The sequence below is a fragment of the Alternaria incomplexa genome, assembly GCF_024043165.1.
Source record: "Alternaria incomplexa strain BMP 0042 chromosome Unknown scaffold_10, whole genome shotgun sequence".
NCBI classification, from domain to species: Eukaryota; Fungi; Ascomycota; class Dothideomycetes; order Pleosporales; family Pleosporaceae; genus Alternaria; species Alternaria incomplexa.
Window position 1 is genome coordinate 1,092,313 of NW_026249859.1, and position 21,420 is coordinate 1,113,732.

The following is a 21,420-nucleotide window of genomic DNA, read 5'->3' on the forward strand; positions in this document are numbered from 1 at the left end:
ATACGACAGAATTGGTATCAACCCAGGACGCGATCGTTCGACTCGCCTACTACCACCTCTTCGAGAACGCGGTACGCGTCCTGTGCCTCAGATACTATCACCCACACAACGAAGGCGCGCCATACACTACGTACATCAACAATTCGGAGATCTTGACCGGCTTACTGGCGCTCCAGGTGGCGGCTTGGACATACTGCAAGATGCGTGAGAACGTCAAAACCCTGGGAGACGTTGAGAATGGAGCTGCTGCCCTGCAGATGGGTCCAGCCTGTGAAGATCGTCTTTAGTCCCGGTGGATCGTGGCCTGGCAGTATTTGTTGATCGTTTGTTATCGTATATTCATTTTCCCGTATGTATGTCGTATATCGAGATGATCCGAGGATATTTGATGAGGTGCTCCGGCCTGACAGTTCCCGTTGTGGTGGATCGTGGATGGCAATGACGTCGCGCGTTCGACATTTCCGCAAATCGTTAGGCTGCGATGCCTGGGCAAGCTTGCACGTACCCGAAGAGCTTTGCGTTAGACAATAAAGGTATAGAGAATCAAATAATTCCGCCATGGGCGCTCAGGTGACCGAAGCTTTTCCTTCGGCGATTTTCGCTAGCCCGAGATGAGCCCATCGACCGCGTGTGAACGGGTCACAGACAAACTTTCATGGCAACCTTAATCGACATGTAAGTTGCGCCAGACACATCACCTGCGCGCACCGTCCCGGCGACTACCGGCAGGCTGGACAAGATGCGGGCATGATGCCAGGCGGTGGAATTGTGAATCTGCCGCGCACACGCAGATAAGATAAGCCTCATCGAAAGTGGGGATCGAAGGCGCTGATCAGGGGTAAAGCACGTGCCCCACCCCGGTCATCTCAGTGTGATAGCAATCTTACCGACGACTTCATTCGCCCAATGCGTTTCATCGACCATTGAAAGGGTTTAGCCTTTGTTCTCACTCGATGCCGCAATCCTGACTGAAGAAACATATGAGCTAGCAGGTGCCCCAATAGACGGTTGTGCCGGTCTCTTTACTTTTGTGCGACTTGCCCACAGTACTTATTCCTAATATCCACGCACTCGCCGTGGTGGTGTGGAAGAGCAGCCATGTCGTTTTTGGGCGACCTTTTCAGTTGTGGTCGGGCGAGACGGACGCGTGAGACGTCAACAGAGCCGCTTGAAACAAACGACGCGACGCCCGAGCCCAGCAACGCGCATGGAACTACTGCAACCACCCTTCACCCCACGATTGAGAAGCCGAACGACATCTCCGCGCCCAATGGAGACCGTTTCGAGCGCGCCGCGAATCCAGTGAGCGCAAGTGTACGGTCTGGTGTTGAGAGTCGCGGCAGCAAGAACGATGATGTCGAGCTGGCTGTCATTTCGGAGAAGTCGAAACCGAGTGCAGGATGGATGGTCGAACAGAGGGTCCTAGTCACAGCTAAATCCGCCACAAAGCAAGACACATCGTCAGTAGCCGAGGAGCCGGAGCCCAAGCAGCAACTCGACCAAAAGCACGAGGAACAACATGTTCGTGCAGTCACCCCGCCTGTTCGCTGCGCCACCCCTGAACAGGAGCCATGGAACTCGACTCCCGTCGCCTATACACAAGTAGAGCCTGAAGCCCGCGATACTGCCGCCGCTGCCGCCGCTGCACCTGTGCGATGTGCGACACCTGAACCAGAAACCCGTGCGATCACCCCCGAGCAGCAACCCGAACCGATTACCCCGTCTGTACACGATGAGACACCAGAACTGGCTATCGATGAAGTCACATCCATGAGTCCCGAGGTTGACGATGCTGTTGAAGACGTCCCGGCACCCAAGAAGACCGCGCCACTGTGCTTCCTCGACATGCCGCCAGGTATGTTACCCCGTAGTCTATATATATGTACAACCGCTAATGCGACACAGAGATCAGAAACCGCATCTATGAGCGCATGAGCGAGGAGGTGCCCATCAGGATGTGCCGTCACGATGATCCAGCACTGGTCCAACGCGAAGGCGAAGCCACCCCGACCAAGCGGAGACAATACTACAACCTTACGCAGGTATGCCACCAGCTTCGCGAGGAGTTTCTACCGATCTACGCGGAGAAGGCACACTACATCATCGACCTGTGGAGCCAGAAGTCGAACCTGGTCAAGATTGATTCGCTCAAGGGCCATGTCTCTTTGGACATCGATGCTGCGTGCTTCGACATGGAGCCCATTGACCTGTTGCCGCTCATCCGATGCCTCGTACGCACGCGTCGCACCGATTGTCGCTTCACCTCCACTGAGGGAGTTGTCTTCCGCAGCATCTCTGAGATCGTTGGTGAGCTCAACAAACTGCTGCCAAACCTTGCCAACAGCAACCAAAGCTGGCTTACCGCAGTCAACGGGCCGATGAAGAGGATCGACTTGCACCTGTTTCCCCACGACGACATCCGACAATACTACCGATTCCGTGGTGCCGAGCCCCTGCTGCGCGTAGTCTACCCATCCGCGGTGAGTGAGGAGTGGATGAAGCGGGCTTCCAAGTCGGAGGGATACGAAGCGTATTTGCAAAAGACTGGATTGGACAAGTTCGAGATGCACGTCGTTATCGGCCACGCTTCTCGACGTACCACAAACGAAGGTCGCCTGCCGCTTGACTGGCGCATGAGCTACCAGCTGTCGAGGCATTCCATTGACAGCCGTGCTCCCCGCATGTCTATGGATATTGCAGCTGCTCGCATGTCCATCGACAGGGCGCCTCGGATGTCATAATGACGAATTGATAATGTTTGGGGCGAATGCGCATCTTGCGCTTAGTGCTTACGTTCTGCACTTCACGTTCGAGCTGTATGCCATCTTGGTCATGGCTATTTATGATTGTAACAGGGTTCAGCGCCCATTTACTTGTAATGTTTTCTCGGGAGGACGATCTGTTTGTAAGCACATGGCCGTCCAGTGATGGGCCACGCTCATCTGCAGTCGCTACGGGCGGCCTCATGGCATCATACCCTTTTGTGTTTTTTATACCCTGAAATCGATCAAAAGTTATTTTCCTGTCTTCGCTTTGAACATCATGCCCGACTCAAGTACTGCACAAACATCGTCCGCCTCGAGATGCGTGCCATCCTACGACACCAGCGATCCACTTCAGCAGGAGGTCACGCGCATTCTCAAAAGCTTCAAGAACGATATCCTCGGTATCACGTTTCTAGGTAACGACGGCGTTCTGCGCTCGCTAACTGCAGATCGCAAAGTGCTCTCTGCGGAAGGACTCAGTAAGCATCCTACCTATCGGGGGGTTCCAGTACTGATCCAGTCGCACAGGACCTGAACTCATCGAAACTTTTCTGAGCCGCTTTCCAGAAGACTTCAGAGCGCAAATGACGAATCCTGTATTCGCCGACGGTAGCAAGACGCCTAAAGAGAAGTGGTTTGAGCCGGATGCAGGGACTTTGCCGGAGCCGCTGTCACAGCAGGCGATTGACAAGGTCAAGAATCAACCTGACGAGGGGAAGGACTTGCTACGAACGCGTATGCGTGAGGATGAGAAGTGAGTCAGGACGCTTCATTCTGTGGAATCCTGTAGGACCAACGCTGACAACTTGAAGTTTGTTGGACGTCAACGACGTGCTTGCCTGAGTGTCAGGCTGGGAATGCGTTGCGGGCTGCGATGACATGGCATGTGTGACGGTGGCAAAGTAAACCTTGTGGCGCTCAAAACCAAGCTTCCTCGTACTTATTGACACAAAAAGCCAAACTTGTTCGGATGCAAACCATATTTGACTTCGCGCCGAAGAAAAAGCATGGCATTCGTACATTACGACAGGATCGCCAGCACACAGCGCCATGTGCCTGGACGCCTGAAAGTTTCCGACATCTGTGGTCCAAAGTATCTGTCGAAACCTTCTTGTCTTGTCGTTTAAGGAGATGTAGCGCCATGTTCGGCGTGGACTTGTACAAGTTGTGTCGAGAAGAAAACGTTGAAATTGTGCATCACGAAGGCATGTGCCTACCATGAGGGGCGGAATCACGGGGTCTGGCTCTGCGAACTTCACCAATCGGCGTAACCTCGGCCCGCGAAACAGCCCTTCCCTTTCGCCCTCATCCATTACTACTGCAAGCCCATCCATCTTCAATCCACCTCATGGTCCCCGCTTCACATCTGCACAAAGTTTCTCCGCACCACTTTACCTCTACGATGGCCCATGATGCCTTCTCACTTGTGCGCTCGGCGGTGCTAATGCCTACCAAGCTTCCTTCTTAATTTCAAGAATTTCCCCGGATTTGCTTCGAAACACCGAAAGCCAACCCCACCAATGATATGGTGCGCACGCGGGTACTAGACGTGCTAGGCTCGGAGTAGTACTACAAACGCTGGCCAGATATATACCCATGCTCGGCTCCTGTACAATCAGCGCCATGCACTACTCCGCAAGGCGTAGGTGCTCTATCCTGATGGCGGAGCACGCTCAATCTGGGAAGCTAACGTGAAGTCTACAATACTACCACCGGGAAAGATGGTGTTGTAGTGGTGTGTAGTAGCCATCTGCGCGCACACGTGGGAAAGCAAATACATTGCTATAAAGCCGTCTTGTACAATGATACCACATGGGGTTTCTAGCTCGTTGTCTTCCATCAGTCAGTCTTCAAGATGCGGTTCTTAGCGACCGTTACTGCTCTGCTTCTGGCCCCTACGGCTGTTTTTGCAGCTTGGGGCTACACCGATGACGGCAAAAACTATGTTATCGATACGAACGCGAATCTCGTCGTCAAGGTCAGCAAGTCAAACGCCGACTTGACCTCGATCAAGTACCGTGGCGTTGAGTACAACGGCCAGAATGGGAAGAATTCGCACGTGGAATCTGGCCTCGCACCCGGCACCGTTACCATCCAGCAATACACCAACGTCATCAAGGTGACGATGAAAGTAGGAACGCTCGTTCACACTCTTGTCTTCCGCTATGGCAACCCCAACGTCTATATCTTCATGAACAAGAAAGACAGCAGCATCACTGTGTCGCGATACATCCTTCGCATCCCGCCGAACATCTTTACCAACAACATCAACGAAGACACGGACTGGGTTCCGGATGGCGCGACTGCCATCGAGTCTGGTGACATCAACGGGCTCAACGGCCAGACATGGTCCAAACATTACTCCGGCAAGCTGTATGGCCGCACTATGGATTACGACTGGGTTGGATACACCAATCGAAACGTCGGCATGTACATGATTAGGTCGAATCACGAGAAGGCGTCGGGTGGGCCATTCTTCCGAAGCTTGGTGCGCCGCGGAGGTAGTGGTGGCCCAGATCTCTATGATATCTACCACTACAACATGGGTACGTGAAGTCACTCTCGGCCTAGACCAAAGCATCTGCTAATGTGCTACAGGCCATACTGATGTGATGCGCTTTGGCCTGCAAGGTCCCTCTGTCCTCCACTTCACGGATAGCGGTGCCGCACCGAGCAACGCTCTCTTTGCTCGCAACGCCAACTGGGACTGGATGGACTCCCTTGGAATCGATGGCTGGGTTCCGGCAAGTCAACGTGGTGCCGTCGCTGGCGTTGGTTTGGCCAACGTAAAGAGCGGTTACCAGTATGTTGTCGGTCTGAAGAGTGCCCAAGCGCAATACTGGACAATTGCATCATCCGGCTCTTGGAGGATTAGCAAGATTCTGCCAGGCTCGTACACATTGACTGTATATAAGGGTGTAAGTACAGCCAACCGTCAGCGCTTCGATACAATGTGAACTCACCCGATATCGCAGGAGCTCGAGGTTCACACTAGCACTGTTACCGTCACTGCTGGAGGCACCGTAGCGCTGAACACGATCACCTGCAACGATCCTTCAGACACGGCTGTCATGTGGCGAATCGGCGAATGGGACGGTACACCTAAAGGTTTCCTGAACTTCGGCGACAGCCCCATGAAGCCTACATACATGCACCCGTCCGACTCGCGCCTCGCCAAATGGGATGCTAGCAACTACATTGTGGGTACCAGCTCCGCTGCCAACTTCCCCGGCTACATGTGGAAAGACATCAACAACGACCACCTCGTCTACTTCCGCCTCAGCGATGCGCAACTAGCCAATGGCGCAAAGATCAGAATCGGTGTCACAGAGGGCATGTCTGGTGGAAGACCGGCTATTGCCGTGAACAGCTGGACCGCTGCTTTGCAGTCAGACAAGGGTCAGGGCGATACCAGAAGTCTGACTGTTGGAACCTACCGTGGCAACAACTGCGTTTATGAGTACAGTGTGCCGGCAAGTGCGTGGGTGAAGAGCGCGAGGGAGTATCAGATACTGAAGATCTCTGTTATTTCTGGAAAGACGTCTACGGGATATTTGAGTCCCAGTATCAGTCTCGACGCGATTGAGATGATCGCGGCCTAGACGGGTCGTCTTTCTGTTCATCTCCACAACTTCTCTTAGATACCAACGTACGCGTGTAAGTACCAGATACATAGCGTATATATAGCGTTATCGAAGCTCAAGTACTAGGGACTTCTCATCGCATTGCCCCAGTGTGTCAGCTCGTTCGGTCCTGGGAAGACTTCGCAAGTCCTGGGCTCCACGCAGAGTCTTTCGACCTATAGGCTGTTCTAAAGCCTTCCTACCCAGGAGCTGCTTTCGATATTTCCAACACGTGAGCTAATGCCTAATCTCCTAACTTCAGAACTGACGTGAGGGCTTGGTACCTCTACTCAATACTACCTACCTAAACACGCTTTTCATCAACTGCAAAAGTGAACGTGGCGCTCAGTCTGCAACTTCAGTATGGCCATTTCCCGCGCTAGCACGGGCGTCCCGAGCCTTGGCAGCCACCACATATTGCTGTCGCAGCTCACTCACTCGCGTCCGCTTTGTCACGTCTTATGGTGACTACCCGCGCCTTGTTGTTTGGTTGCAGGAAGAGCTAAAACCATGCAGGCTCCGCCACTCGAGCAACACGAACAGTCAAGCGCGTCGCGTGAAGCGCGCACTGCCTTGGATAAGACAAACTCGCCATTCGATGCGCAAAGAATGCGTCAAAAAACAGACCTTACATCACAGACGAGGCCCCGATACCAGTCAATCCAGTCTCTTGATTTGCCAGGCCAGTATCCTCAGACTGCGGGCATCCCAGGTCAATTCACTCAGCGCGTGGGCATACCTAGCTGTGGTTACCCTAGCCAAGACTACCAGTCTGACTTCGGCTTTCGCACTGGTAATACTTTCGTTAATCAGACTGGTCCTGGTCAGTTTCCAGGTGAGCGATCTTTGCGCATGTTCGCTAAGGCCGCCACTGACAATAGAAAAGACGCTAGACCCACACACTCTTATCAAGAGAACAACGTCGACCAAGTATATCGAGATCAGGCTTTCCCAGCCAGCAAAGCAAATTGGTGGCTTGATCGACCTCGGCGAGATCATCGTAGCTCTCTCAAGTCTTTCCATAGATGCACCATACTGACGTGTGTTAGGTGAATACGCGGAAATGATCGTTGACTTCGTCACAAAGCGGTTCCGCAAAGCCAAGGACAAGAGAAAAAGCGAGATGCGAGATCTTGGCGAGGATCTGTGGAAGTTCTTGCAGCAGGAACACCTCCGCAAATACGAATTGCAGGTGGGCCAGCTTTATGATGACTGGAACGATTTCATCGACACTCAGTCCGCTACCGAGGAGTTGCAAGAGGAGTCAGTTGATATGCCAATCGAGGACAATCATGCTGAGCCCGAAACTATAATGAAAGCCATAGACAACGTGGATGGCAACGCCAAAGCTCAGGCTCAGGCTGATGCCGATGCTCTCTTCAAGGCCCAACAAAAGCTCGAACGGACCAAAGAGGAGCTTGCATGGACTCAAGGTGAGCTTACAAGGACCAGAGGGGAGCTGGCCAAGCTTCAACATGAGAAACTCGAGACAGAGAAGAAGAGCATTGAACCCAAGTTACTCCCATCTGACAGGCCCGCCCAACACGCCTCATCAGCAGCATCGCAGGAGGAAGATCGGACCAAGAGACTTGAAGAGCAAAGCTCACCGGCAGCTAGCCAGATCATCGGCTTGAGAACAGCGATTCCCCCGTTTCCAGAGCCTCTCGGTCAAACAGAGAAGTCGGGCGGCTCGCAGAGTATCGTCTTCGAACCGCTAGATCATGATGCAGCCTCATCGCGTAAACGTCCCCGACAGTACATGACTGATAGCTCACCTGGTGCCACGTCAGGTCTTGACGCAGAGTCAGAAGCAAGGCGACTCGATCGACCACGCCTACAATCTCGCCAAAGCTCTCGGCTTGCAGGTGCCCACTCACGAGAGCTCACAGGTAACGTATCTGCATCCCGTAGGGCTTCAGAAGGCTTAAGTGAAGCCCGTTCGCAACGAAGTCAAACTCAAAATACCATCAGCGACGAAGCATCGTCAGATGAGCGAGTGAACGATGAACCCTTACCCCGTCAAAACAAAAGGCGTACGGGCACTAGACCAAAGAAGAGTCGGGAGGCTCGTCTCGTACAGTATATCTTTGTAGTCCCCGCAAGTGATGGCGGAAGGCCCACGTACAGGCGACTTCGTGACTTCCCTAGACATGTTGCAGACTCCTTGATCGCTGCTATAGTCGCTGAATGTAGCCAGTCGGATCTAGGAAGGATGCATTATGCCAGATACCTGGCCAAAGAGAACCAAACCCGGTCTTTGAAAGCGGTCAAGTGCATGGTCACCACAGTGTTGGCTAGAAGCACGCTTGGAGGACTGCCAAGAAAGGATCCGTCCTACTGCTGCGCGACCTGCCAAAGAACCCCGAACCGCGTCTGCTGTTTTCTGCAAATGTACGAACAGGATGGCTACAGCGAGGCGATGCTCTTTGTATACCCGAAGCGCGATACCTCGGCTTCCTGGCAAAGCTTGGACTTCTGGATGATGTGATCACTATCTTGCTTGTCATAGCTTTCTCGAGCCACGTTCACGTCTTCATCATTCGGTTCATTCAGTCAATCAGTTGCTTTTTCAAGCGGGTACTGACTATCTCTTGCTCGTCTGAGCGGGCTTTCTTCGTCTCTAAAACGTTTGTTCACTTTTGCTAGTCCTTGACTACAACTTGCGTCAGTCTATCGCTCGTCATCAAAGCGGTCTATCTACTTGGTTTTACTGGGTTTTAGTTCTGCTTCTTCTTCTCTCTCCATGACTTGCGCGTGTAATCAACATACATATGGAAGTAGCGTAGAAGTAGCAAATGCGTAACGTCGTCGAATTGGTGTACTCAGGTTTCAATCATCGCATCGCACCATTGTGTCAGCCTTGTCCCTAATCTAGGTAGGCATTCACGCGCTTCTCTCATAGACAGGCTCACATGTCTGGTAAGCAGCATAACCCTTAATTCGGTTCACCGGTGTCACTATCTAACATTGACCAGCCACAACACCCATATCCAACGCTATTTCTCCCAAGCGCCTGCCTGCGCGCCTGGCAGACAGCTCAGATGAAGGAATAGAAGTGGTGCCCCGCTACAACACCCCTTCTGACACTTAAGGTATCGAAGCATCTTCGCGGATGCAACAAGTGCTCAGGTTGCCCGACGGGACTGTCGTTGTGCAGACAGAAATTGGCTAGTATCCCCCAGTGTCAAGTCAGAGTCTCCAGTATCCCCCATTTGCGCAGTATGGGTATCAGCAGACACCAATGCCTGTGGCATATGGCTACTCAGTGCCTCAAGGAGGTGATTATGGCTATAACGCCCCAGCCTACATGACGCCATACCCAATCCCATATCCGTCAATCTTCTCGATACCCTATCATGTGCCGCAGTCGTTCCCGCATTCAGATTCGACCACCACAGTGTGCCCTTCTCGTTACCTTGTCGAGGATGACTCTGGCTCTGAGCCTAATGTCTCCGTACCAAGTCAGACCAGAATGCGCCCTGCTCATCGCGTCTTCGACACCTTTGGTTGATATTATATCACCTTGCGCGCTATTTGGTCCATCTGTAGAACCATCGCAAACTTTGCCAGAGTATGGGTACTCCAGTCGCATCGTCTCCATCAGCAGTTACGATGAGAGCTGTAGCCATGCATAGGCGCAAACAGTCACAGTCCCATCGAACCCAGAGCGAGCGTTGGCACAGCTATTGATACCATACAACTGCCACCGCATAGGTGTGCTTTACTCCAACTCAGCCGGTGATCACTGATCTAGCATGAACAAGCAAGCAATTGAGGAGCGCTTGAACGCGACGGTCCCTGCGCCCAAACCACAAACAATGGACATCGCGCACCCGATTTGAATAAAGCTTGCGATTTTCTTCTGCACAGAGCCTGAGCTGATTCACACTCCCGAAGTCCGCTTTGAATCAACGTGCAACCGAGCCAATACTACGACGCCACTAGCATGGCTGGAACCGATATCGAAAAGAAGTTGCAACGAGTGTCATTAAACCAGAAGGAACGTGCGGATGAAGTGACTCAGTTTGTGGGAAAGTTGGCCAACCAGATGGAGGAGTTGGACAGAATGGTTGCCCAGGGTCTCTTAGACATCAAATCAGAGAATATCTACGTAAGGTATGCTTCGCGAATGCATTAGCACGATCTAACTTACAACAAAGGCCAACGTGACCAGCCTCGACGATATTGGGCCCCTGGATTCCTTCGAGGAGTGGACGATGAAACTAAATGACCAGTCTTCCGCCGCCCCAGAGGATACCACTGCGCTATTTCATATGATCGTTCCGCCAGCCAGGAAGGCGCGGGCCGCCTCGGTCCTCCTTCAACAGGCTATAACTGAATTGGAAGAGCTACCCAAGGAAACCGACTCCATTTTGAAGAATGAAGAGTTGGAAATCACGCAGCGTTACGAGACGCTGGTAGCAGTGGATGATTGGTACGGCGGCATGCTAATCCAAGCGGCTGAGCTTTATCTGGAGCCAGAGGAGAGAACAATCAGTGCCTTCATCGACGCATACAAAGAGCAAGGAAAGGATCTTGATCAAGATACCCTGCAGGAATTCGACGACCAAAGTCCCGAGCAGAAGATACAGATGATGTTGGATCACCGGGTCGCTACTTTCGCAACCACTGCCGATAATCGCGAGATATCAACCTTTCGCAAAAATATCCTCATGCTGCTCATGTTTACACAAAGCAGATGGAAGTCAGAAATGGAAGACTGCCTTAAGGAGCTTCGTGGTGTCCTCCCTTTAACCGAGACCATCTAGTCAGGGACGGAGCGAATCGCGGAGGGAATGCCTTGCGCTGCCATTCGTGTGTTAACTTAGAATGAATTGAGAGATGGTTGGGTGAATCGAAAATGACGGACACAGTGGGTTGATACGAGGTTGCCGCATACAAAGCATTAAATGTTAACAAATAAGTGACGTTTGTGACAATGTATGCTCCAGGCCTAAAATACGTTTTTTGGTTTCATTTAACTTCGACATTTACCCGAACTCGAAAGCATACTGAAAGTACCCTGTATATCTAGTCGCATAGACAATCATTGAAGCTTTCTGATGACCTAAATTCTTCATGGCTCGACTGTCCATCGCCGAGCTGATGAGGAAATCATGCGCAAGTTCCACGTGCTGATGGAGAATGAGCTGATAGAGTACATCAGCTCTATTATCATGAGCTATTTTCTACCATATATCTACCTAGACTGTCCTCATCGAATGGTGTCGTGTTGTGACCAACGACTGGCTCGCCGTGTATGAGCTCGATTTCGAACGTGGCAATGCCTCGTTCCACCACTTGGGGTCCTTCGTATCGGAGGCTGTGATGTTTATAGTTGGCGAAGTTGTTTGCTTAATTTGGCCCAGAGACCTTTTAAGAACATCAATACTGTTCCATTGCATTCCGCCAGGCTCTTCGATCATTTGCATGTGGACATCATGCCACGCTTATGCTGTTTCGTCGTCGAAGACGACGGAATTATTGAACGACCATGCGGCTTCAACGTCCGTGGTCTCGACGTTTATGTCGTCGCGTCCCAGGGCTATCAACCGCTCCAGAATCGTTCGTGCTGCGATGGCCCAGTTGGCGTGGTCATCTGCCACCGAGATATCCGCTAAAGCAATTACAGTCTTATGGTACTCGCTGTCCGGACCGGGTGTCTTGAACGGTTTTCGGATGACTACTTCGACATCGTAGTAGCGAACCGAGGCTTTCCGCAGTATCTGGTGAACTTCAAGCATAAGGCCGCCGGCTAGCCACTCGCGGAAGCCTTGATGCCGAGTTGTGTGTACTGGCAGTCGTGGCATGCCGAGAGAGCATACGCGATACGATGATCTCGTATCCAGAAGAGGAAACGGTGTCATGGTAGTTAGATAGAGGAGGGGGTTGTCTGGAGATTGCGCGAGACGCCGCAGCTGTCTCCGATGGGCTTGTGAAGTAGTTGCATCGTGCCGTGACCAGTGCAAGCTAGAAGAGTCTAGCGATTTTGCGCGGCGGGTTGAGCGTGGTCGGAAGAGACCCGACTCGTTGCTTCGCTGTCTCTTATGGTCGCTCATGGTGCGTCCTCCTAATCGCCCCACAATTTGTAATGGTAACGGAATTGTAACCCAGGATTGGAACAGCGGATTTCGGGCTGGCGAGATTGATCAATCCTCGAACGCAAAGCTTCCAAGGTTTATTGGCCTTGAGACCGCTTGGGGAAGCCATGGCTCTGGGGCGCACGAGCGAATCCTACGTTAGCAGAGCAAGTACGGTTGGAGGCTTGTCACTTCCGCTGTTGCGATAGGTCAATTTGCATGATGACAAGGGCATACCGTTTGCAGACCAGTCTCCGTGGGCCCAGCGAGGCAGCGAGCTCTCTGATAAGTTTGTGCCCACGCTTTACATGCGCGCATATGTCGACAAGCAGGGCAACCCTCCCAGCCAGCAGGACATTGAGCTGATCATCGACCACTTACGCCTGTACATCTCCGGAGACCCCCGATTAGCCCAACAGAACGCCACCATCGACAGCCAGACTCGTGGACACACCAGCACTGCTGAGATCAAGCAAGGTCGTCACCGCTACCTTGGGCGCCAGATTCGTGCCGAGCGCATTGAAACGTTTTGCGAGGCGGTAGATCGAAATCTGCTCCAACACAACCCTGACAGTGGCAGTAGCCAGTCGGTCGTGAACAATCCCTTCAAGTATTTTGGGGTCACCAGCCACCCTCATCGCCGCATAAACCAGCATGCTTCGCAAAAATCTACCAACCGCATCATGGCGCTAGTCACCAACGTCGGCAAATATTTGAAGTCTGAAGGATCAACAACACGCAGCTACGAAACCAAAAGCTACACAATCTGCCATGTGGCGGACGAAATGGAGTATCGGCTGAGCGAGGGAGTCTTCTGCCGAATGGGTGGAGGATACTATTACACCGGCCGGGGCTTCAACATCGCAAAAGCTGGTTCGGCGAGCTCTGGTGACTTGGGTGAAACCAATTTCTGCAATGGCACCGAGTAACGGGCAGCGTATATCGACTGGCGAATGAGACACACATCTTATCTTGACTGCGGCCAGGCTGCCCAATGAAAAGATCGCCACTGCGACTACTGACATGAATCGTGAGCATGAGCAAGTACTACGTATGGTGAGCGACAATGGCGACCGGCGGCTTGTCTATGGCTCCGCATACGCGGCGATCGAACGGACAATACTGGACGAGTCTGAGAAGATCAAGCGCGAGCTGGACGAGGAAGACGAAGTTCTTGTTGAGGCGTCGTTTGTGGTGTGAGATTCGATATCTTTATTGAGATCACATCGCCAACCATCTAGTATGCTGAACGATACCGGTCATCAAACTACGAAACAATCATTCACAGATCCTGATCCATCACCCCAAGACCTTAACCATGGCTTCTCTCCACTTTTCGCCCCATCTGCCCATCGCATAAAGCGCCATACATCCCGTAACCACACTCCAGATGCCCAGAATTGTCATCAGCCACCCATTTCCTATCGCACTTAATATCGGCTCCGCAACCACCGCACCGGTGAAAGAGAAGATATTTCTCACAAAGTTGTTCAGTGCGATTCCAGACGCAGCGCGTCTAGGCATGAACTCCGTGAGCATGGTATTAACCAACGCAAAGATGAGCATACTCCCTATGCCAAAGAAGAAGTTACTGATCATCGGCACAATCCAATGAATGCCCTTCTCCGCCGTCCAGCCATAGACGATGAGAGCCGAAGGCCAGAGAATAGCGGCAATCCACGCATTCTCCTTCATCCGATCTTCGGGGCGGAAGATGAGCTTGCCTCGGTCGTCGTAGCGGCCTGCTCTGCGGGCTTCGCGATGCATGATGCTGTCGATCCATTTGCCGCCGAAGAGTGAGGCGAGGAGGTAGCCGACGGAGTTGGGGATGTAAAGTAGGCCGATTATGAGGGTGGAGAAGGAGTAGGGCTGTGCGGCGAAGGTGGACTGGATGCTGATGTTGAGGATGTAGAGGCAGCCGAATGTTATGCTGGCGTAGTAGACGGTTAGGAAGACGGGCGGGAAGCGGAGCCATGCTATGATGCGCAGTGGATCGATGAAGATGTGGCGTAGGTGTAGTAAAATGCTCTTAGTCTTCTGGACAGTGGAGGCACGTGTGGTGCTTTTCCCGAGCGCTGTACTTTGCTCTTTCCCGGCATCGTTGTTGGGTAGGGCTGTTGGGTCCGCGGAGGGTTTCTCTTTCCGATGCAGGGTCTCCGGAAGAGCAAATATGATGAAGATCAGTGTCAGCCCGCCGTAGATGACCAGAAACCATTGTGTCGATCGCCAGCCAAGTCCTGACCCCAAAGCACCACCGATGATGGGCGCGAAGAGAGGTCCACAGAGCGGTCCAAGGTAGAAGATGCCCATTGCCCTTCCGCGCTCTTTCGTCTCCCAGACATCAGCGATAGTCCCTGCGCCTACAGCCTGTACCGATGCCGCTGCACCACCAGACAGGACGCGGAAGACGATCAGCATAGCGATGCTTGTGCTGATCGCAGAGAGAATAGCGAACACCACGAAGAGTATGAACGAGGTGATGTATATCGTACGTCTACCCAATCGTTCAGAGAAGGAGCTCCACCACAACGGGAAAATTGACATGCTAAGCATGTACACAGCAACGCTCATGTTGGTTACTGTCTCCGTTGCATTGAAAGCGACGCTGATCTCTTGCAACACTGGCATAACGATTGCGCTACCCATCGGTGCTGCCATGGCACAGAAGGCGACAATGAATGTGAGAAGCCATTTCGTTTGCCGCGCGTAGTGTTCTGGGTTCTCAACCTCGGGGATGAGCGCGAAGCGCGCAAGGAGTCCACGGCGCTGTGATCGTGGAACAATAACGGCATCGGGTAGAACTGAGGTGGTTCTTGCCAGAGTAACTGGGCGTTGCTTCGTATTCGATGTTCTCGGCTGGTCGGCATTGGTGGAGTGCGTTGAAGCCGTTGACGCTCGTGATGACGAAATTGACATTGTGTCGTCGTTCCCTTGGTTGCTTGTTTCTAGCATGTCTTTTTCCGATATTTCTTCCTGTTCTAATTTCGTCTCTTCTTCGATGCCTCGGTCCGGCACATTCTCCTGTTTCAACATCCCGGAAGGCGATCTTGCCTTCTCGTCGTCTGCCATCATCGCCCGTTGCAAAAACGACAAGAAAGAAAGAAAGCCAAGTAACGCAACGTCCCGATCTTCACAAGGTTATGTCAATCGACAGCTTGCATTGATTTCCGCATGCACCTGCTCTTTTCCGTACGCGTCGTAATACCTCGGTTGTCGACAGCCGCTATCTCTAGCTCTTCAGCATACTATCAACGCGTACCTGTACGCTATGTACACCGCAGCGTGTCCTCAACACGGGGAATGTGGGCGAAGAAAAGTCAAACCAGGCCATGACTCCAGACGAAACCCAGCGAAACGCAGTTGTTGGGCGATAAGTAAGCAGAAGTGACTGCCGAGACAGGCGGTTTGCCATGCGGAAACAAATCGCATTAATTATATCCGAAGCAAGGGTGGGCCCAGTAGGAAGCATGCTTGCGATCCGGGTAATTGGAGCTTCACGGCACGGGATGTGCCAGGTGTAGATCTGTCGTATCTGTCGTAGGGCCGCAGCGAAGTCAGCCCGTTCGATGCTTATGTGTGTGCATCTGCCAGCGAAGTGCAAACACCCTTGGGGTTGACAGGGCAGGATCCGATCGCATCTGCAAGGCCGTTATCGTCACTTTGGCGTTGTCGTGCGAGCAAGTTTTGGCGGGGTAAAGATGGGTTAGCTCAAAATGGCTTGGAAGGGTCCATCGTGGCCTCGGCTTCCTCATTCCGTCATTGTCGAAAGCTATCCCACGACACCGTCAAGCCATTGGTCTTCGATACGAACTCAATCGACCTCGCCATACACCGCAATCAGATTGCCCACGTCATGGCAACCCAGAACCAAGACCGCCTCCGAACACACTTCTCCTCGACCCCCGACAAAGAACACAACAATCGCTGGGACGACCTATGGAGAGATTCTACATTCCTACCTTGGGATCGTGGCCACGCGAACCCCGCATTGATTGACCTGCTGCAAGAGCGTGGCCGCCCATTGTCGTCCCCAGACCCAAATCCTTCACTCGGTGCACCACCACCAAATAGCGAATCGGCGGGTTATGCGTCACTCGCTGGACCTTTACGAGACGATAAGAAGAGGAGGAGGGTGCTTGTGCCGGGGTGCGGAAAGGGATACGATGTAGCGCTCTTCGCGGCGCATGGATATGACGCTTATGGGCTGGAGGTGTCCTCGCATGCTGCTGAGGCTGCGAAGGGTTATCTAAAGGACGCTGGCAAGGGCCCGTTGGAAGGAGAATACAAGGTGGCGGATGAGAAGATCGGTAAAGGGACGATGAATGTTGTATGTGGGGATTTCTTTGGGGACGGCTGGTTGGCAGATGTAGAGGGCTGGGAGGGTGATGAAGGATTTGACATTATCTACGACATTACGGTGAGTAGAGTCCCAGACGTGCCTCGTGAACATTGCCTGGTGTTCTGTACTGATGCGATAAGTAGTTCCTCTGCGCGCTTCCTCTGTCACTAAGGCCAAAGTGGGCATCTCGAATGACCACGCTTCTCCGCCGCCCGACCGCGAACTCCCCGTCTACGGGTGGTGTCCTCATCTGTCTCGAGTTCCCAACACATAAGCCCGCATCCTCTGGCGGCCCTCCGTGGTCGCTTCCGCCGCTTGTACACACTGAGCTGCTCAAGCAGCCAGGTGAGGATATCTCGTATGACGATCAGGGCGTGGTGACAAAGACGGATAGAGAGGAGACGGACAACGCGCTGGTCAAGATCGCGCACTATACGCCCAGGAGGACGCACGATGCTGGCGTGATCAAAGGTCTCGTACGAGACTGCGTGAGTATGTGGCGGCACAAGGCGGATTGTCCGGACGAGCAGAGGTGGCATTGAGCGTAGCAGGTTGCTGAGGGGCTGCATATCTCTGATAACCGTGTTGTAAATGCCAGTATTTGCATTACCGCTCTCAGCCTCATCCAACCTTGCGTAGCGAGTTGTAATGCTCGCCTAGACCGTGACTGTGCTTGTAGTATCCCAGCCAGATTTCCTCCTTCTCTTTGACCTCGTCCTCGGCCTCTATCCGGTCCACCTGCCCATCGCTGTGCAGCACGCATATCCTTAGACCGTATGTCCGAGCCAATGCTAGCAGTTCCAGATGTCCGCCCCACTCGCCCGTCTCCCTAATCTTGCGCACATGCTCCAGCAACGGGTCTTCCATGAAGCCCGAAAAGTCGTCCGCGTGGCCTTGGATCCAGTCTGCTGCTGCGTGCCTGACCGTCTTATATGCCTCGGGCTTAGCGTCCAGTCCTTGGTCTCCCTGTCCATTGATGGTGACACCTATCCTCGGCTTCAGGCCCAACTCCCGTGTCTGCAGTTGGTCCGCGACTGCAGCGTAGAGACAATGACCATCCGCGCGTATCTCATGCAGCGCCAGCCCGTGTTTTTGTAATTGTGTCGCCATGCGTTCTCGTTCTAGTTCGCATGGGTTCGGGGCGTTGGCAGCTTCGCGCTCTGCTTCTGCGATGATGGAGGCTTGTTCGGCGGCGCGACGGGCGAGGCGGGCTTTGGCACGGTTCGGCTTCTTCTTCTTGGGCTCGGTGGAATCGCCATTGGTGCTGCTGTCTTTGCTGTCCGAACCAGCGCCATCTACTCTGAGATTGGACATGTCTTCTTGGATATCCTGTGCTTTATCCCCAGAGCTTTGTGGGTCCTCTGCTTGTTCCTCCGCATCCACAGCCTCTCCGTTCAACACGGCGAGTTCATGCGCCTGCCGCTCCTTCAATTCGCGTTCGAGTCGCTCGCACTCATCGTTGACACCCTTCCGTGTCTTTTTACTCGCTTGTTTCTTCTTTTGTGTTACACGGGATACGAGGTCGCGTTGTTCTTTGCGGTGTCGAGACTGCAGGGCTTCGAGTGTTTCTGGCTCGGGAGTGGTCGCATCGTCGCTCATCGTGGTGATGCCAAATCTTGGAGGCTGAGATAGAAGTGAAAGGTGTTTTAGAGAAGAAAACGAAACCATGTAAAGACCGTGGGCACTCTGCTCTGGGATCGACGGTAGTATGGTGGGGTGGTGGGGAGCGCGACATTCTTTGGCGTCTCGGTGAATGGTTTCGCCGACACCTACCTCGTCTGGCATGCTTCATCATCTGTCTTCATCCACATACTTCGCCTTTTCCCAAAGATGCCATCATTCGGATGCTCAAGGCTTGATACCAGATCTCGTCTGCGCTTATTCGACAACAAGAGATATCGCGGAAACCCACCTATCTCGCCAACTTATTCCCTGTCTCCATTCTGTCGTCAATTCACACTTCAAGAGATGGATCCAACCAGGCACACATCTCATGTATCGCTGGCGCCAAAATACTATATTCTTCTTTTTTGATTTCCGCTTCATCTTCGTTGGCTTGGCTGGAATCCTAGAAACCCGTAGTGTCAAGGTAGTAGGTTGCACTACCATGATCCCACGCGCCGAACATTTTCAAAATCGTCAGAACGCTTGTGAGCGATATCGAATCGAAGTCGTTTGACCACCCAGCTGTAGGATGGCAACAGGGTTTCAAGCGTACTACTATAAGGCCTGGTAAGCTGGCGACATTTGAAATAACTCTCACTCTTAATTCTATGTTTCGGTCAGCCAAAAAGCTCGAATCCTCCAGATGCGCCTATAGTGCACTCCCGAATTCGTTCTCTACGCTCGCCTCATGTCTCTAGTTATGCATGTCTCGATGGGGACCACAAACATCCAGCTCATTCAGAGACAATTGCGGACGAATTGAGATGATCCGAACCGTGAAGCCCAAGGTCATATAAAGAGAGTCGCTCAGCTACCAACAACATCCTGCAAACATAGGCGGCTCTTAAACTACTCTGAAGATTGTATTGCGAACGAACCCAGTACGGAAGTCACCTTCACCATCCCGCTCCTCCACCGCACCTTCCTTGGCGGCCGCGCGCCTTCCATTAGGCGCTACCGAGCGCACAGGACTTACCAACACCACCGCCGAAATACCACTGGAACGCGTCATTATCTCACTCTGCCATTGGTATCGATTGGTACCCGATAATCTCAGAAATGCCTTTCCACGACCAGGACTGGGAAGACCTGCAGCGCGACTGCGATATATTCCCTGCCTACACCGACTTCATCTATGGACCCGACGAGCGCCTGGTCGTGACGCAGGAGCCTGGTCTACACCCTGCGATATATTACATAAATCCGCCCCCGCCGGTCCGGTACACCAATAGCATGCCTTCACGATCTTGGTCTTACAAGACCGCCGAACGACTCGAGACACTTGAGCCTGCAGCTATGAGAGAGTTGCAAAACGGAAACTATGGCTTCGCTAACACCGATATGAGTGGCACACGCAGCGGCAGTACTACTCCCGGATTGGATGTACGCCCGCAGACGGGCAGTCCCCTCTATCCGTTGTTACCACCGCAGGGCGTCCGCACTGTTCACGAGAAGGAAATTGCGCAACGTAGCATGTCGAACGCATCGCAGCGCCGATCCCAGCCTGGATCAGCAGTTCGCTTTAGCCCGTCGCAGCAGCAGCAGCCAATGCGAATGACCAGGCAACAGACGCAGATGAGGAATGCTCCGGTCTATCAACAGCCTGTTGTCCAGCAACAAAAGCCGTCCTTCTTGCGCTCATCATCTACGACTGATATCGATGAGAACCTGGCGCAGATGAACTCACGTCACCAGCCAACCATGCTCTCGCCTTTCACCTCACCAGCGCCAATGCTACCCCCACCCATTATGCTGCCCCAACAACAGTCATATAGTGCCACCGGTTTGCCTGAGAGCTCTACTCCCAGCCCAGCTTTGAACAACTTCATAAACCCGAGCAAGCAGGTCCCTCTTCTCCGGCCAGTTGATATACTGCACGATCCGCGCTACAACATCCTCCACCCCGACAAGCGCATGGAAATCGCCAAACTCCTCCACGAAAATGGGGCTGCTGTGCGCGACTCTCAAGATAATGATCTGCGAGCGAGAGCTTTCGCGAACATCCAAAATGCCACCATGATTGTCAACCAGTCAATGGCCAGCATGCAGGCAGCGATGGAGTTGCAGCAGCAGCAGAGGGCGCAGCAGAGTCAAAATCAGGAGGGCTCCCAAGCGCGGATGGGACAAGTACATCAGACTCAACAGCCTCAGTTCCAACCTCAAGCTCACCAGGTATATGCTCAACCCCCGCTTCAGCCGGACATCACACCCGTGCAATCCTCCCCGTCGTCCCCGGACCCATACTACACTATTCCTCACACTCCTCAACAGCAGATGTCGCCACCTCAGCCACCCGCACCCCAAGGCTATCCGACGTCGTATCCTCAGGATTCCAATACGAACCCGAACCCTACACCGCCGCAACTGTCCGTCCAGCTCCGCGCGAACATCAATCGCCACCTATTACAGGTCTGGCAGTGTCTGCGGATCGTGTTATATACCCCGGATAACCCGTCAGAAGAAGCTGCACAGAACAAGGAGCGCGCAGGTCGGTGGATCGAACATTTCAAGGCGAGCTTGCCAGGTGAGGGACGCCCGTACCTGATGCAAGTCATGTCAAGGATGATCAAGGAGCATAACGCAGGGGGTAATGTAATGGCGTTGTTGGGGGTTCCTTCCCGACCAGCCTAGACGGCTGAGCCTAGTGGCGGTGGATACGAGCGCGCTGCGGAGGTCACAAGAGATTACATGCTTCTGTCATACAAAATGGCTTGCAAAGAGGAATGCACGACAGTATATACAAGATAGCGCCAAAAGTCACACTTTTAAGAACACGACTTGCAGCAACTGAGCAATCTATATCACGGCCTCAAGGATGCGTAACTGCTGCTAGTGGATGAATTTAGTGTTGAGATTCTATGGTAATGATAGGATACAAAAGAGCTGAACGCTCTCTGCTACCCATCCATGAAGCTCCCCAAATGACAAGCTTAGCTGCCAAAACAACC

General features: G+C 52.9%; 11 protein-coding genes across 11 annotated transcripts; 8 read left to right on the forward strand and 3 right to left on the reverse strand.

Annotated features, from left to right (window-relative positions):
• Nucleotides 1–1,098: 1,098 nt before the first annotated feature.
• On the forward strand, nucleotides 1,099–2,741 carry J4E90_007254 (uncharacterized protein; the record flags this gene model as incomplete). Its single annotated transcript, XM_051436794.1, has 2 exons — nucleotides 1,099–1,855; nucleotides 1,906–2,741. 2 exons carry the CDS (start codon nucleotides 1,099–1,101, stop codon nucleotides 2,739–2,741), a joined length of 1,593 nt encoding a protein of 530 aa, XP_051289540.1.
• Nucleotides 2,742–3,042: 301 nt separating this feature from the next.
• On the forward strand, nucleotides 3,043–3,523 carry J4E90_007255 (uncharacterized protein; the record flags this gene model as incomplete). Its single annotated transcript, XM_051436795.1, has 2 exons — nucleotides 3,043–3,244; nucleotides 3,294–3,523. 2 exons carry the CDS (start codon nucleotides 3,043–3,045, stop codon nucleotides 3,521–3,523), a joined length of 432 nt encoding a protein of 143 aa, XP_051289541.1.
• A 1,097-nt stretch (nucleotides 3,524–4,620) lies between these two features.
• J4E90_007256 (uncharacterized protein) lies at nucleotides 4,621–6,367 on the forward strand (the record flags this gene model as incomplete). The annotated part of the gene is made up of 3 exons (XM_051436796.1): nucleotides 4,621–5,311; nucleotides 5,364–5,683; nucleotides 5,741–6,367. The coding sequence occupies 3 exons, from the start codon at nucleotides 4,621–4,623 to the stop codon at nucleotides 6,365–6,367; spliced, it is 1,638 nt and encodes a 545-aa protein (XP_051289542.1).
• Nucleotides 6,368–6,898: 531 nt separating this feature from the next.
• On the forward strand, nucleotides 6,899–8,316 carry J4E90_007257 (uncharacterized protein; the record flags this gene model as incomplete). Its single annotated transcript, XM_051436797.1, has 3 exons — nucleotides 6,899–7,223; nucleotides 7,438–8,127; nucleotides 8,159–8,316. The coding sequence occupies 3 exons, from the start codon at nucleotides 6,899–6,901 to the stop codon at nucleotides 8,314–8,316; spliced, it is 1,173 nt and encodes a 390-aa protein (XP_051289543.1).
• A 2,018-nt stretch (nucleotides 8,317–10,334) lies between these two features.
• Nucleotides 10,335–11,157, forward strand: J4E90_007258 (uncharacterized protein; the record flags this gene model as incomplete). The annotated part of the gene is made up of 2 exons (XM_051436798.1): nucleotides 10,335–10,504; nucleotides 10,563–11,157. The coding sequence occupies 2 exons, from the start codon at nucleotides 10,335–10,337 to the stop codon at nucleotides 11,155–11,157; spliced, it is 765 nt and encodes a 254-aa protein (XP_051289544.1).
• Nucleotides 11,158–11,838: 681 nt separating this feature from the next.
• Nucleotides 11,839–12,447, reverse strand: J4E90_007259 (uncharacterized protein; the record flags this gene model as incomplete). Its single annotated transcript, XM_051436799.1, has 1 exon — nucleotides 11,839–12,447. One exon carries the CDS (start codon nucleotides 12,445–12,447, stop codon nucleotides 11,839–11,841), a length of 609 nt encoding a protein of 202 aa, XP_051289545.1.
• A 329-nt stretch (nucleotides 12,448–12,776) lies between these two features.
• J4E90_007260 (uncharacterized protein) lies at nucleotides 12,777–13,668 on the forward strand (the record flags this gene model as incomplete). The annotated part of the gene is made up of 2 exons (XM_051436800.1): nucleotides 12,777–13,393; nucleotides 13,530–13,668. 2 exons carry the CDS (start codon nucleotides 12,777–12,779, stop codon nucleotides 13,666–13,668), a joined length of 756 nt encoding a protein of 251 aa, XP_051289546.1.
• Nucleotides 13,669–13,767: 99 nt separating this feature from the next.
• On the reverse strand, nucleotides 13,768–15,540 carry J4E90_007261 (uncharacterized protein; the record flags this gene model as incomplete). Its single annotated transcript, XM_051436801.1, has 1 exon — nucleotides 13,768–15,540. The coding sequence occupies one exon, from the start codon at nucleotides 15,538–15,540 to the stop codon at nucleotides 13,768–13,770; it is 1,773 nt and encodes a 590-aa protein (XP_051289547.1).
• Nucleotides 15,541–16,321: 781 nt separating this feature from the next.
• J4E90_007262 (uncharacterized protein) lies at nucleotides 16,322–17,349 on the forward strand (the record flags this gene model as incomplete). Its single annotated transcript, XM_051436802.1, has 2 exons — nucleotides 16,322–16,885; nucleotides 16,951–17,349. The coding sequence occupies 2 exons, from the start codon at nucleotides 16,322–16,324 to the stop codon at nucleotides 17,347–17,349; spliced, it is 963 nt and encodes a 320-aa protein (XP_051289548.1).
• A 79-nt stretch (nucleotides 17,350–17,428) lies between these two features.
• J4E90_007263 (uncharacterized protein) lies at nucleotides 17,429–18,406 on the reverse strand (the record flags this gene model as incomplete). The annotated part of the gene is made up of 1 exon (XM_051436803.1): nucleotides 17,429–18,406. The coding sequence occupies one exon, from the start codon at nucleotides 18,404–18,406 to the stop codon at nucleotides 17,429–17,431; it is 978 nt and encodes a 325-aa protein (XP_051289549.1).
• Nucleotides 18,407–19,531: 1,125 nt separating this feature from the next.
• Nucleotides 19,532–21,103, forward strand: J4E90_007264 (uncharacterized protein; the record flags this gene model as incomplete). Its single annotated transcript, XM_051436804.1, has 1 exon — nucleotides 19,532–21,103. One exon carries the CDS (start codon nucleotides 19,532–19,534, stop codon nucleotides 21,101–21,103), a length of 1,572 nt encoding a protein of 523 aa, XP_051289550.1.
• Between the last annotated feature and the right edge of the window lie 317 nt (nucleotides 21,104–21,420).